This window comes from Chenopodium quinoa, unplaced genomic scaffold (assembly GCF_001683475.1).
Source record: "Chenopodium quinoa cultivar QQ74 unplaced genomic scaffold, ASM168347v1, whole genome shotgun sequence".
In the NCBI taxonomy this organism is placed as follows: Eukaryota; Viridiplantae; Streptophyta; class Magnoliopsida; order Caryophyllales; family Amaranthaceae; genus Chenopodium; species Chenopodium quinoa.
Window position 1 is genome coordinate 1740061 of NW_018745413.1, and position 16226 is coordinate 1756286.

Consider the following 16226-nt stretch of genomic DNA (forward strand, 5'->3'; position numbering starts at 1 on the left):
TACTTCTTTTTTTGAACTCTAATGAATAATGCGACAATTATACCTGTAATAATATTTGTCTTCATATTTTTCCTTGTTAAATGATGCCAACTACTAAATTTGTGACATAAGACCACAATTGAAATAGCATCCCAGACATGACTACCTATGGTACGCGCATTGCGTGCTCTAGCCTCCCTAGTCTAAATAAAATGGAGAAAATATGAGTTTAAACTGAGTATTATACTAAAGTCCATGGATTCATTGATTTCAGATTAATTCATTGATCATATGTGTTTGATAGATTAATAGCGGAAACTGTCTTAAACTTTCTAGTCAAACGCCATTGAGGAGTTCATTTTTCTTACATGGGATTGATCAATATCAAATAATACCATAAACTTCATCAACCTATGCCTAAGGTGCACTTATGTTACCAAAATGAAAATAAAAATCAAATATCATTCACCTCAATGGTATGAAAAATAACTTTATTGTTCATATATGTAAAATTGATTAATATCAGATATTACACTAAACTTCATCGAGAGGAAAAACATGTTCCTCATAGTGAGAAACATGTATTGTTTCTCAAATGACAAGTTTTGTAAATAACTTGCATTGAATAACGTAAAAAACATTAAAAATATATTCCTCAACTAGTATAGTACTCGTGCGATGCACAGTTTAGTAATAATATTCATTTTTATCTCCCATGAAACCTTAAATTAGTTGAATATAAGAATAACAATTAATTTCTGCAAATTACTACATTAATCATAAATTCTTTCAATGTTAATCAAAAGGATAAAATTAAATGATGGGGGATTTTTCTATGTGGTTGGCCACACCATGTGGCCAGGGTTATTCAAATTACTCCTGACCGAGTAACCTCTCAAATAACCCCTGACTAAGTAACCCCTCAAGTAACCCCTGACCAAATAACCTCTCAAGTAACCCATGACCAAGTAACCCGTCGAGTAATCCATGACCGAGTAACCTGTCAAGTAACCCCTGACCGAGTAATCCTTGACCGAGTAAATCCTCAAGTAACCATGACCTAACCCCTCAATTAACCTCTGACCGAGTAACCCCTCAATTAACCCTCTAACCAAGTAACCCTTCAATTAAAATTTGACCGAGTAACCCTTCAAGTAACCCATGACCGAGTAACCCCTGACCGAACCTCTCAAGTAACTCATGATCGAGTAATACGATTAACCCTTGACCGAGTAACTCGCGTAACCTTGACCACACGGTGTGATCAACCACATTTAAAAATTTGTCTTAAAGGATGTATGGCCTAAGTACTTATTAAAACAATTTTTACTCTTATTTATTAAAAAAAAATCCAAATTAAATACAACAACTTAAACTTACACTACTTTTTTTACAGTGCTTATTTTTTGTGTGACCAGCCACACCATGCGGCAACCTAACACTCACTAAAACACTAGCCGGGTAATCCTCGATTGATCGAGTAACCCATGACAGGATAACTCTTGATTGACTGAGTAAGCCTTGACCAACTGAGTAGCCCCTAACCAAGTTACGCCTAACTCATCGAGTAATCCCTAACCAAGTTATGCCTACCTGATTGAGTAACCCCTGGCTAACTAAATAACCTCAGCCACACCCGTGTGACCAGTAATATATAAAAATTTGTGTTAAACTTAACATTTAGTACAATAATTTTTGTACTCATTTACCATCGTTTCCCCTTCACTTTATTTTCAAGATATTTACATCCACTTATATATAATACATGCCTCATCACCTCCTTAGTCTTTATTTGATCAATAACTTTTAAATTGAAAATATTTTTTTTCAAAACCTTTCAAAATTTTGCACGTACATACCCAAAAAAAAAAAAAAAAAAAAAAAAAAAAAAAAAAAAAAAAACATAAAATTATATGGTACCTTTTAAAAAAAAACTCAGTTAGTTAAAGTTTCCTTCCTATTTTTCAAGGGATCCTAAGATTGATTCTCATCACATGTACTTGTGGCTATCTAAACAACAGAAATGTTATTTAATAATAAAAATGTAATAAAAAAAATACTACAATATAAGTCTATATATATATATATATATATATATATATATATATATATATATATATATATATATATATATATATATATATATATATATATATATATATATTCACTAATTGTTTAATTCTGTTTCATATATTTGACGACTAACATTAACATCAACTAAATACTTAAACAATCGATATAAAAACATGGGTGTGGCCTTACCACTACACAAATACAAAAAATGGAATTTATTTGACAATATTATTTTATTAAGTGTAATTTTATTTTATTTTTCTAAAAGGTAATGTGTCATATATAAAAACATGGGTGTGGCCTTACCACTACACAAATACAATAAATAATGTTTAATTCTGTTTCTAAAAGGATGTTTTATTGCTTCCTAGTATCATGTTCAGGATAAAGAATAAGTTCCTTAAATCAAGTATGATTGTTATGATGCTTCCTATTTTTCTTTCCTAATATCATGTTAGTATTATGTTAGGGTTAAAGCTTTGGTCATTATTGTTTAGTGACATGTTAGGGCTTGTTATTAATCTTGTTAGTATCATGCCTAAGATCTTGCTGTTATTATTATGCTTTGATGAGATTGAGATTGTTAATATTAATTATTTATTATTGTTTGATATTATTGTTATTGCTTGATCACGCCCTCTCTTGCAGTATTAAAGGGAATTTTATTTGTAATCATGCTTAATAAGATAAATAATAATCTTATTTAGGTTAATATGATTATAATTCAAGTGATCGCCAATAACAGTTTTGTTTGTGCATTAATATTCAACCAACATAAATTAAACATGTTTAGGTCTAATGTATTGATTGTATGTTAGTCAGAAAGCGCACATGAATACGAGAAGAGTAAAGTAGATGCCTTTTTATAGGGCAGGTTCAATTTCTTTTAGGTTGGATTTATAACTTTATTCTCGAATATCCAATCATGGTTTTGGACCACTATGGAGTTAGCGATCTCATGGGTTGTGAAGGGGTGTGACCTTCACCATTTGAATGGTTTACAAGTTCGAAATACTTGTTAGCGACTCTTTTACTTAACTTCCTTCCCTTTAGATGCCACCATGCTTAAGTGTATGATCACAGTGGAGGTCAAGTGTGGGATGCTTGAAATATTCCCTACAATATGCTTTGGTGTCAATAATACTCATTTTTTGCTCTTAAAAAAAATAAATAATGAAAGGAATGGTGTCCTTTGAACAAGTGTACTATTCCGATAGTGGGTTCAGAATTATTAGAAAGCTAATATACTCAGTAAGGTCAAGTAATCGGAATGTCTAGGTGGAGGCTGTTTCCAATCAGTAATATTAATGCATAATTAATATTACAGCTTAATCTTGACTGAACCCTTCGGGTAACACCCTTTGCAATAAACGAACTGACTCGACAAATTAATTCGGAAGAAATTAATTCGTCGTCCGAGTATTAAATATTTAGACATAGGAAATTCGAGCTTAGAGCGTCGAAACCGAGCGTCGAAAGTCGAGTAAAAAAATAGTAAATAAAAAGACGCGCAAATAATAATAAATCGACAATATTTTCCCAAAATACCCCTAGCGTCATAATGCCCCGAGCATCCGAGTGCTAGGGGCATTATGTGCTAAGCATTGGTGGCTAGCATGCGCACCAAGCCAAAGGGTGGTTGGGGCATGCTAGCGCACCAACGCAAGGCAGCCACGACCGCAAGTGCAAGCAGCAGCACGCACAAGGTGTGCTTGGCTTGCTGGCCGCAAGCAGCAGCACCCGCACGAGCGTGCTCGGCTTGCTAGCTGCGAGCAGCAGCAGCCCGCATCACCTTGGTGCGGGTGGTGGGCCGTGTGCAATAGGGGACGCAAATAAAGGGAGGGGAAAAGGTGAGGGACATGTGTCACAAGGAGAAAATGGAGTGGGGAGCAAGTATGGTCCCCTACACTCCTAGTGGTCCTCACTTCCCTTTACATATAATAGTGACACTTGTATATTTATTATTAGTTTGCTAATTTATTTTAATTTAGCTTTAAAATAAATTGTGGAATTTCATGACTCCCACATTGATGGGATAGAAGTTCCCACTCTCCCTCTTGCCTATAAATACCCATCTTGGGTTTTTGGGAAGGTTGCTTGAGTAGGAATTCAATAGAGCATTGCATTAGCAAAAACTCTTAAACTCACATAATACTCGGGTTTTGGTCGAACCTCGCTAACCTCGAGGTAACGGACCTTAAAGTTGCTAGTAGTTTTTGCGGGTGAACTTTTGTTGGAGGCTCTCGTGTGAGCGGGGCTAAAGCTTTTAAGTAAGAGCCCCACTTTGAGGGCGAAGCACGCGTTAAAGGTAAATTCCGATATCCTTTTATGTTTATTTGTTATGCTTTATGGATTTATTAATTGCGAGTGGTTCTTTGGGTCGGGGTTGTTTCCGCGGTATGTTGGACTTACCAAACCCCAACAGCGGTATCGGAGCCACGCTCGTTTATTTTTAAAATCATAATTTTTTCAAGGTGATTTTTAAGGCTTAATTTTTCTGCTTTAAGTTGCTAATTAGATTAGTAGCTCGTATTATCTATTTTAACCTCGTATTTAAGCTACCTTCAGACCTGAACCCAGATTTCGACCCAAAAATAGTGAATTTTGTGTGGAAAATGTGTTCTAGAAAAGGTTATACCCTTTTAGGGTACGGTTTTTAGCCAAAAAAAAAACGACCAGAATTGCTATTTTCGAGGGTATTTTCGTTTTTACGAAATATTTTAAGTCTTTCTAACCTTGAAAATTAATTGCATATTTATGGTGGTTATGTAATTGGTTCAATACATATTTTATATGCAATTTTAAACCTCTTTAGGCATGATTACTTGGTAGTAATTTGTGCTTGAATGCTTGGTTTTATTTTTTCACATAATTGCAAACTAATTGCATTAAGTGTGAAATTGTTGTTCTTTGAGGCTTCCAAGTATTAAAGATTCAACCTTTAATTATGTTAAGTGATTGAAACTTTATATTACTAAATTCCATGAATTTTTGTTAAACTTTGTTGATTTAATCATTTTTTAGTTGATTGGAATCATAAAGTTTGAAACTTTGTGATAGAAAAATTGTTTATCTTCATATTGGAAGATATAATTTTTCAAGGATTCACAAGTATTAAAGTTGGAATCTTTATTGAACTTATGTTCATTTTTTCCAACTCCCTCTTACTTTGTCAAAAAATCAAGGTTAATTTAAATTAATTAAATTAAAAGTGAGTAATTGCCCTATTATTTTTGTTGCACCAAGTTAAACCAATTTAATTAAAGAATGGTTCTTGGGAATTATTTTAGTTACATGTAATTTTAAATTTTTTTATAAGTTAGACTTATTTAATTTTTTTTTTATTTTTGCTCAAATGAATTAGTTCAAAAATTAATTTAGAATTAATAATTATGTCACGCAAAATTGGGATCAAATCCCGATGCTATGGCACGCAAAACGAGGCAAGAGCAGCACTTGGATAGCCGGGCTACATAGCATCTCGCATGTGGCTGCCAAGGATGCAGCCCCGAGCTTGCGCGCGAGCCGATGCGTGGCTTCTGCTTGCTGCCAGCAGCATGGCGCGCCAGCAAGCACCAAGCAGCAGCACGGCGTAGCAGCAACAAGATGTTGTGCGCGCCTGTGCGTGCTATCTTGTGTGGCTGGCCGCGGCTGGTGCAAGCATGGGTTAATGGTGCATTGCTTGAGACTTGGTGCATACGTCGTGTAATTAGGGGTATGCGTAGACGTTGCTTGCAAAGCAATGTAGTGCAATGAATTCGTTCAACAAGGCCATCAAGGGCCACGTTATTGATGTGTGAAAGTTCGCTGATGTGGGCGGTGTAACGCTTAGCGACATCGGGCCTAGTCCCACGTTCATTGAGCATCAAACGGTTGTGCGAAATGTGAGCACTCCATGTCTTAGTGCTAGGCACTTAGACACTTTGGACTACGTATTTTGCTTTAAAATTGTCGTTTTAATTATTTTATTCATCTAATTTGTTTTAAATATTTTAATAAATTTTGGAGGCTAGGCCTCGATTTTGAGCGGTATTGGCAAAATTTATTTTGACAAATTTTGGGAATTACCGGCTTAATTAATTAGATTAATTAAGTTGGATGCGGAATTTAGTGGGAGCTTCAAATTTTAATTACGCTTATTTACATAACCGGTTAAAACAACTTTGACTAGTTTTAATTAGGCGTGTTAATTGGATTAACCCCCTAGATTAGTTACTAGTTCACTCGTGTTTATGCGTTGTTACTTGTTTATCATTGTAAAATGCATGGGCCATTCACAAATAGTGAATGGATGAATGGAATGTATATTCTCTCACAGGGTTTATGAAATGGCAACTAGTGGGGCCCGATTAGGATAGAAAATACGGACTGCGATCTGTGATGTATTTTTGTAAATCTAAATACGGTATGCGTACCGTTGAGTATTTTTGTACCTTAATATTTAGATTAGTCCTAATCGTAGATACTAGTAGTTGCATTTAATTATGGTCAAGTCTTGAAGATGGAGGTTCTTGGAAGACGTAGCCATGAAGTTGCAAATGAAGACCTTTTGAAGATTTGAAGATCTCAAGGGGTCATGCTAATTGCCAAATGCATCTATATTTATGTTTTTCGATATATATATATATATATATATATATATATATATATATATATATATATATATATATATATATATATATATATATATATATGTTTCTGTATATGAATTATATGTTAGATGCATGTTTAGGATTTCGAATGTTGTGATGATTATTTAAGTTCACTTAAATCAACCAACATAGAAACCCTAGGTCCCTAAATATTGAGTAAAACTTGCCATTTCAAGACAACACTTACCGGCCCAACGAGGGTAGTGGTGGGCTACGCCAAAGCGAGGCATCACTACCTCTCCTAGGAGTGTAAGGCATACCGGGTACGCAAGTTGGTTTTGGTAATACTCAAGATATGAGTGATGGAGTCATAACATGTCGTGGCAAAGTGAATAAATTGTTGAGAGAGCATTAGATGGGACGATTTATTCAACCAAGAGTGGATTGGAGCCATTAGCAAAGCATTGCTTACCTTAGGAGATTGAGTGTTAAGACAAGCCAAAGCATGCTTAACCACTCTTTGTTTCTTCGGATCTTGGAATCGACTTATTCTCACCAAATTGGGGACAACTTTAAATGTGTGAATAAGACGTTTTAAATAAGTTTGATTAAAATGCATTAATTCAATCTTATTTAAATTTCATGAATGGTTTTTCATTTCAAAAATTTTTCAAATGTAGAATCATGTCTTCAACTATCGACAACAATCTTATGTTCCCAGAACTTCCCGAGAAGTTATCATTTAGCTTGAATTTGGTAAACTTCAAGGAATGGGAAGAGGAACTCCGTTTGACCCTCCGCAATTGCTACCTAGAGCATATCTTGGATACTCCAATCCCGAGTTTCTACTCAAAAGGGATTATGAGAGATATGGCTCATGAGGAGTGGAGTTATGATTGCAAGAGAGTCTCTCGACTCATGGCAAACCCCATTCCGGAACAGTGGAAGAATAAATTCTCCAACTACCTTCCGGATGTACTTTTCAAGGCTCTAGAAGATGTGGTCAATTTGAGGGTGACAAAGAGCGACAAGGGAAACTAGGATGGACTCGTGGAAGAAGTGACTAGGTCATTGTCTAACATGAGGATCAAGCCACCGCAAGATGGATGTCTTAGCAAAGAAGGGCAAGAAGTATGGGCTAGGGTCTATAGTGCAAGACTTAGATCCGGGATGCCACTTCAAGCCTATGTGCAAAAGATGACAAGGTTATTTAACCATCTGGAACTGATTGGTAAACCGGTGGAGGATGAGCAAGCGGCTCATATGCTTTTAAGCTCACTCCACTCAGGGTATGTTGCAATTAAGATGCAACTTACCAACAATCGGAGCAAACTGTCCTACAAGGAAGTTATCCAAGAGCTCTAGAAAACCTATTCTTGCAAGGCGGCTACGTTTGCTCTGAGGCTCAAGAAAAAGGAGTTCAAAAATAAGGCAAAGATGCGCTGCTTCTATTGTAGTAAGCAAGGCCACTACAAAAGAGAATGTAGCGAGTATCTGGAAGATGAGGCAAGAGGAAAGATAGCCTCAATCTCAGGTATCATCCATACACTTGAAAATAAGCAATTTATAAGGTATTAGATACCGGAAAATTGATTTATTTTATGCTCTTATTTCAGGAACGAAATGAGCGATGTTTTTCAAGTGGTCATGAGTACACAAGTGGAAGATGAAGAAAATCTATCCAAAGAAAGCTTGTAATCTCATGTATTTTGTCTAAATTCTAAAACTTGTTAAGTTTTATCTACCATACTTTGATATTGCGACGTTGGACGTCATTTTAAACCTTGATCACTAGACCTTTTATTTAAAAGTCTTGTTTATATTTATAGAAATTACACCTTTTGTGTGTTTAGACAAAATTGTTTATGATAATACCAAAAGAGCTAAGACCATGGAGTCAAACCAAACTTACTTGTGGCATTGTCGTCTTGGCCACATTAACATCAAACGCATCACGAGACTTCTACAAGAAGGTGTTCTTGACTCTTTCGATTTAGAATCGTTTGAGAACTGCGAGGGATGTTTATTAGGCAAGATGATTAAGCAGCCATTCTCTAAGCTAGGAGAAAGGGCAGGAGACTTATTAGGTCTAATACACACTGATGTATGTGGACCAATGGGCTCAAACACAAGAAATGGACACCGATATTTTATCACCTTCACAGATGACTATAGTAGATATGGTTATGTCTACCTAATGTCGCATAAATATGAATCGTTTGAAAAGTTAAAAGAATTTCAAAGTGAAGTTGAAAATTAGCTTGGCAAGAAAATCAAAGCCCTTCGATCGGATCGAGGTGGTGAATACTTGAGCCAAGAATTCGATGACCATCTGAAAAAAAAAGGTATACTTTCAGAATTGACACCTCCAGGAAATCCACAATAGAACGGAGTATCCGAAAGGAGAAACCGCACCTTGATAGACATGGTACGATCAACAATGGGTCTTAGTGATCTTCCTATCTCTTTCTGAGGACACGCACTTCTAACTGCGGCACTAACACTGAACCGTGCACCATCAAAAGTTGTAGAAAAGACTTCATATGAATTATGGACAAAGAAACCTCCTAGGTTGTCTTTTCTAAAGATACGGGGATGCGAATCATATGTCAAGAAATTGATTTATGACAAACTTCATCCCAAATCTGACAATGTTTACTTTGTGGGCTACCCAAAAGAAACATAAGGGTATTACTTCTACAACAAATCGGAGAACAAAGTGTTTGTTGCTCGCGATGGTGTCTTTTTGGAGAAGGAACACCTTTCCAAAATGACAAGTGGGAGGAAAATTGAACTCGACGAAGTTCGTGAGGATGTGCAACAAAATTAGAATGACAGTCAAAGTGTTCAAACAACATCTGTTGACGCAGGTCAAAATGATCAAAATGTGCAAAGTCAAACCGACAATGCAAATGCTCAATCTATTACCCTACGTAGGTCTCAGAGGCCAAGATCTCAACCTGATAAATATCTTGGTTTAGTATTAACCGAGATCTCGGAGGACATCCTGATTTTGGATGGAGATGAACCAGCAACCTACAAGGATAAATGGATAATAAATCTTATCCAAAATAATGATTAGTTTTCAAAATACTTTTGGCGCCAAAATTCAAATATCATTTTGGCTCCAAGTTTTAAATAGTAAGTTGAATTACTAAAATACCCTTTTTAGAAAATAATAATTAATTAATCAATTAGGAAAATACGTATGAAAATACGGGGTATTACAGTCTACCCCCCTTAAAATAAGTTTCGACCCGAAACTTGGCCAAAAGAAATGAAAATCATTTTGAAATTATTGGTTCATGCACATCCTAACTTGACTCAAGACTCCAACTAAACTTAAATAAGACTCGAAATCACTCAAAAATTACTCGAAAAGTAGACGCGCGAAACTTTATCGCCCTCTACCCCCTTAAAAGGAGTTACGCCCCCGTAACTCGACCACTAACCTTAGGCAAACAGTTCTGGGTAACGTTTCCTCATATCAGCCTCAGCTTCCCATGTAGCCTCTTCAGTTTTCTGATTTGACCACAATACTTTCACAATGCTCACATCCTTGTTCCTTGTGCTCCTGACCTTAGAGTCAAGAATCTTTACTGGTCTTTCCTCATAAGTCAAATTCTCATCCATCTCAATGGTTTCTGGTTGTAACACATGTGTCACATCAGGAATATACTTTCAGATTTGGCTCACATGGAACACATTGTGAACCCTTTCAAGCTCGTTAGGAAAATCCAACTTATAAGCCACTTTTCCCACTTTCTGAATGATCTCATAAGGCCCTATGTTTTTTGGGATTAATTTCCCTTTCTACCCGAACCTCATCACACCTTTCATGGGTGAAATCTTCAACAAAACTTTCTCTCCTACTTCATATTCCTCTTCCATCCTTTTCAAATCAGCATAACTATTCTGTCGATCTTGGGCTGCTTTAATCTTTTCTTGGATCAACTTGACCTGCTTCACCATATCCTCAATCATTTCTGGTCCAAGTACCATAGTTTCACTTATATCATTCCAACATACTGGGCTTCTACACTTTCGACCATTCAAAGCTTTAAATAGTGTCATCCCAATGCTTTCATGGTAACTGTTGTTATAAGAGAACTCTATCAAATCCAAGTGGTCTTCCCAAGACCCTTGATACTCCATCACAAAAGCTTTTAACATGTCCTCTAATGTCTGAATCGTTCTTTCTGTCTGACCATCTGTCGCAGGATGAAATGTTGTGCTCATTAACAGCTTAGTTCCCATCGCCTTTTGCAAACTTTTCCAAAAGTTAGACAAAAACCTTAAATCTCTATCCGAAATGATATCCGTGGATACCCCAAGGTACTTCACCACAAACTTCACATAAGCTCTTCCTAACTGATCCATGGTCCAAGTACTTCTCATGGGTATGAACGCTGCTGACTTCGTCAACCTGTCCACTATCACCCAATGCCTTGGTCTTTGGCAAAGCTCCCACAAAATCCATAGAAATCGAATCCCATTTCCACTTGGGCACCTCCAAGGATTGGACCTTTCCTTGAGGCCTGCGATGCTCAATCTTCACCTTCTGGCATGTCAAACACTTAGCCACAAATTCAGCCACTTCTCTCTTCATATTGGGCCACCAAAATGTCTTCTTCATGTCCTTATACAACTTATCCCCTCCAGGATGCATTGAATAGGGAGAATTATGGGCTTCTTCCATCAATCTTTGCTTCAAATCACCACGATTCTGCGGTATACACCATCTTCCCTTAAAACGAATACTTCCCTCATCACCAATGGTGAAATCTAACACTTCTCCTTCATCAATCTTCTTTTTGATTGATTTCAACTTCTCATATTCTAATTGGCTATCCCTTATTTCATCATAAATGGATGGTTGAACCACCAAGGAATTCAACATCCTTGCCACTCCACCATGTTCCATTACCTCCAAGTTCAACTTCTGAAATTTTACACACAACTGATCTAGGACTACCATCACATTCACCGTATGTTCTGACTTTCTGCTCAAAGCATCTGCCACCACATTAGTCTTTCCTTCATGATATTGAATATCCAATGTATAATCACTCATATACTCCAACCATCGTCTCTGTCTCCCATTCAAGTGCATCTGGGTGAAAATGTACTTCAAACTCTTATGATCCGTGAAAATCCTACAAGTCACCCCATACAAGTAATGTCTCCAAATCTTCAAGGCAAACACTACTGCAGCTAACTCCAAATCATGGGTTGGGTAATTCCCTTCGTGAACCTTCAACTGCCTCGAGGCATACGCAATCACCCTTCGATTCTGCATCAACACACATCCCAATCCCAACCTCGATGCATCACTATACACGTCATATAATCACTCCCATCCGGCAAAGCCAGCACAGGTGTTGTGGTCAACCTTTCTTTCAAGATCTTAAATGCCTCCTCACACTCTTGGGTCCATGAGAACTCATGCTCCTTCTTCATCAAACTTGTCATGGGGTTCGCGATCCTTGAAAAATCCTTCACAAACCTTCTGTAATGGCCTGCTAAACCCAAGAAACTCCTTACATCCGACACATTCTTTGGGGTTGGCCAATCACTCACAGCTTGACTCTTGCTTGGGTCCACTGAAACTCCGTCCTTGGAAATCACATGGCCCAAAAATGCTACTTTCTCCAACCAAAAATCACACTTAGACAACTTGGCATACAACTGATGCTCTCTAAAACATGACAAAACTTGTCTCAAATGCTCCTTATGCTCTTCTTCACCTTTGAATATATCAAAATATCATCAATAAACACCACTACAAAATTGTCCAAGTATAGCCTGAAAGTCCTATGCATCAAGTCCATGAACACTGCTGGTGCATTGGTCAAACCAAATGGCATAATTGTGAACTCATAATGACCATAACGGGTAATATCTTGCTCCGCAATTCTCAATTGGTGATAACACGATCTCAAATCTATCTTTGAGAATACCCCTGCTCCTTTCAACTGATCAAACAAATCATCGATCCTTGGTAATGGATACTTATTCTTCACTTTCACCTTGTTCAACTCTCGATAATCTATACACAACCTCATACTTCCATCTTTCTTCTTCACAAACAATACTGGATCTCCCCAGGGTGATGAACTACGCCTAATATAACCTTTCTCCAACAAATCATCCAACTGGGTCTTCAACTCCCTCAACTCAGCTAGAGCCATTCTATATTGAGCCTTAGAAATAGGTCCAGTTCCAGGCACTAGATCGATAGTGAACTCAACATCCCTTACTGGTGGCCTACCAGGAATCTCATCCGGAAACACATCTGGAAACTCTTTTACAACAGGAATACCCTCTTCACCTTTCTTTTCCTCACTTTCAACCTCTTGAACACTACACAAAAACAAAGGACAACCCTTCTTAACCAGCTTCTGTAGTTGCATTGCAGACACAATTCTCAACCCCGAGCTTTTCCCTTCCTTTTTATACACCACTTTGGTCTTACTTGGGCTAGTCAAGGTGACCTTTTCAGCCGCACAATCTTTGCTTCATACTTTCCCAACCAATCCATACCCAGAATCACATCAAAGTCATTCAAGTCAAACTCGATCAAATCAGCCAGAAACTTAACCTCAGAGATGGAAATAGGCACACTCAAAAACAATCTCGAACAACTCCTCACTTCCCCAGACGGAATAGACACATGTAGAGAAACTAACTCAGGACTCTCTAACCCGAGACTCCCAACTACTTCCTTAGAAATAAAAGAATGTGACGCCCCTGAATCAAAGAAGACTTTCACAGGAGAAGAACTTAAAAAGAAAACACCAATTACCACATCATTAGCAGACTCATCCTGCCGACTATTCATCACGAACACACGACCCTTTGAGGCACCACCCGCACCGCTACTGGTTCCTGCCTTGGTTGTAGGTCCACTAGACTGAGGTGGCTTACTAGGTGCACTAGACTCTTTTACCTTCCCAAACTTAACATCAGCTTCCTTCTTGAAACACTCATACTCACGGTGTCCCAACTTCTGACAGTAACGACAAGTTACCGGGTTTCCCTCACAGTCCTTCCCTGGGTGGTCTTTCTCACACCTCTTGCAGAATACTTCCTCTTGGGCTTCTCACCCCTTTGGTTCCCATTCCCTTTATGGTTGGACGACTGTCCCCCATTTCCCTTCCCAAAGTTCCCCTTGTTGTCCCTCCTATCTCTAGAATTCCCTTAGTAATTTTCATTAGGATTGTGCCTCTTTTCACCCCCGTGAAAAGAGTCTGAGTTCTTCCTTTTCTCTCCCACCTGCTCCATCTCCCTCCCCTTAATTCCGTATAGATGGGTTGCACGGCCATAGACTTCATTTAGGGTCTCAAAAGTCACTCCCCCTAGCTTCCCTTGGAGGGTCAAGGTTAGGCCTTGCTCAAATCTTTGAGCCTTTATGGTTTCAGTAGGGACTACTTCCAGGGCAAACCTCATCAAATCAATGAACTTGTTGTAGTATTCAATGATTGACATGTTTCCCATTCTTAGGTTGGTAAACTCCATACACTTCTGCTTTCTAAGGTAGGAAGGGTAAAACTTCTCTCTCAAGGCTTCCTTAAACTCATCCCACCCAAAGTTTGGTCTTTTCAGCAACTCATACTTTCTTTGGGCCCACCATAAGTCAGCTTCCTCCCTCAAGTAGTAAACCCCATTGTTTACCCTCATCTCACTTGGGCAATTGATAGCATCAAATAGCTTGTCAAACTCCCTAATCCAGTTTTCAAGGCTGGCTGGGTCCTCTTTTCCTAAGTAAACAGGTGGTTTAGCTGCAGCTACCCTCTTAAAGACTTCACTATAGGCATCAAGCTCAGGATTTCGGTGTTCCCTGCTCACCACCTTCGTGATTTTCTCAGTAATTTGGGTCAACTGCTTAAGGACCTTTCTAACTTTGAAATCAGTGCGCTTACTCCTTAAATGTTCCCTCATTCTTGGAGATATGATTCCTGGGTATGATTATTACACTTGGAAATCAAAACAAGTTCTACTCATACAAGCATTTAATTCACTTAATAACATAGAGAAAATTCAAATAAGAATAACTTTCATATTATTAATAATTAATAAAGAGTACAACTTTTGCCATCTAGACAATTATGCAAACAATAACATAGTCATAATTTAATCATTCAAACAACACTCTCAGCATAACCATCTTCAACTGGATCATAATCAGGATCCTCTTGCCTATCACTTGGTTCAGTCATAAAGGTAGGGTTGTAACCACTGTAGCTTGGGGTACGACCTAACAAATTTGACCCAGATTCACTTTGGTTGTTGTCTGGGCCAGGTTTATAGCTTGGAATTTTAGTTGGGCTCACATGAAGTTGGCTTGAAGAAGCAATGTGTTTTTGGGCTTTTGAGCATGAGGCTTTCTCCTTAGCAACTTGGGCATGGGTTCTGGGCCTTTTAGCAATGTGGAATTGGGTTTTTGGGCTAGAATGTTTTGAAGATTTAGAGCTCAAAGATTGGCTAAGAGAACGGTAATGCTTGCTCCTACCAAGAGGTGGTACGGACTCATCACTAGATTCCACATACTCATGTCGCTTCTTTGGGTATGAAAAAGGTACTTGGGCATTTAAGAAGTACATTTGGTCATTAGGTCCAAAGGTGCGGTCTTTTGGGATCGTGGGAATTTTCACAACTTTCCTCTTAGGTTCATACTTGCGCTCCACATAGTGCAAGTCCCTCTTAAAACTAGACATGGTTGCTAACCACTTCCCTTCATGATGGTGCTTCTCATTCCACATTGTTCCATCTTCCTTGATCACATCCCCATATTTGTCAAAAAGAGGTTGGTATTTCTCAATTCTAGACAAATGGGCCAAGGGTAGAAGAACCATCCAAGGTTGTCGGGTCAAGGCTTCCTTACCATTCTTCTCATAAAGGGTCAAGGCCAAAGTACAAATTCAAGTTATGAAATCATTAACTATGACTCCACTATCTTTCAAGTAATGAATGTCAAAATATTGGTGTCTCATTGTATCAATCATTTTCATCTATTTCACACATATATGCAAAAACAATTAATTAAGTGTCAAATCACACAAAAATCCAATTCAAAATCCATTTTCAATAAGCAATTCATAACTCAACCAAACATAACTCAAGATTACCCAATCATGGGTAATAACTCAAAAATTCGGACCTCTAGACCACACTCTAAGGTGTTTTAACACCAACTTTAATGCACACATAATCGCATACTCAATTTTCAAACAATTTCAATTCTTTTTATTTTCGAAAATAATAAATATGTACTTGAATCAAGATTAAAGGACGGTCGAACCCGCATCTCCCAGGAAAGTTACCTACAACGTTGAGGCGAGCCTTCCCATTATAGGCCTCCGTAGAGAACTCAAGAATCCTTTTTCTCCTTCATATTTCCACAAATAAGAAAATAGTTTTTTCAGTAAAAATAAGGCTTTTGACTCACACACAAATGCGAAACTCTATCTATCCTATATGCCCTCTTAAGTCTACCCACAATTTTTTTTTATTGTTATTCCAATTTTAATCTTTTTAGGACCTTGAAAACTGATACCACTTTGTAACATCCCCAAATCTCCC

The 16226-nt window shown here is 37.7% G+C and overlaps 1 protein-coding gene across 1 annotated transcript; it reads right to left on the bottom strand.

Moving 5' to 3' along the window:
- Nucleotides 1-13128: 13128 nt before the first annotated feature.
- LOC110713411 lies at nucleotides 13129-14585 on the bottom strand. The gene is made up of 2 exons (XM_021891863.1): nucleotides 13920-14585; nucleotides 13129-13653 (listed from the first exon to the last, which is right to left on the bottom strand). Exons 1-2 carry the CDS (start codon nucleotides 14583-14585, stop codon nucleotides 13129-13131), a joined length of 1191 nt encoding a protein of 396 aa, XP_021747555.1.
- Between the last annotated feature and the right edge of the window lie 1641 nt (nucleotides 14586-16226).

Bases quoted from the DNA above. Each gene is read 5' to 3' on its own strand.
- LOC110713411 (XM_021891863.1), bottom strand. From the start codon at position 14,585: ATGAGGGAACATTTAAGGAGTAAGCGCACTGATTTCAAAGTTAGAAAG. The intron at 13,654-13,919 runs GTGGGAGAGAAA...CGTTACTGTCAG, and splicing joins AGGGGAGGGAGATGGAGCAG to AAGTTGGGACACCGTGAGTA.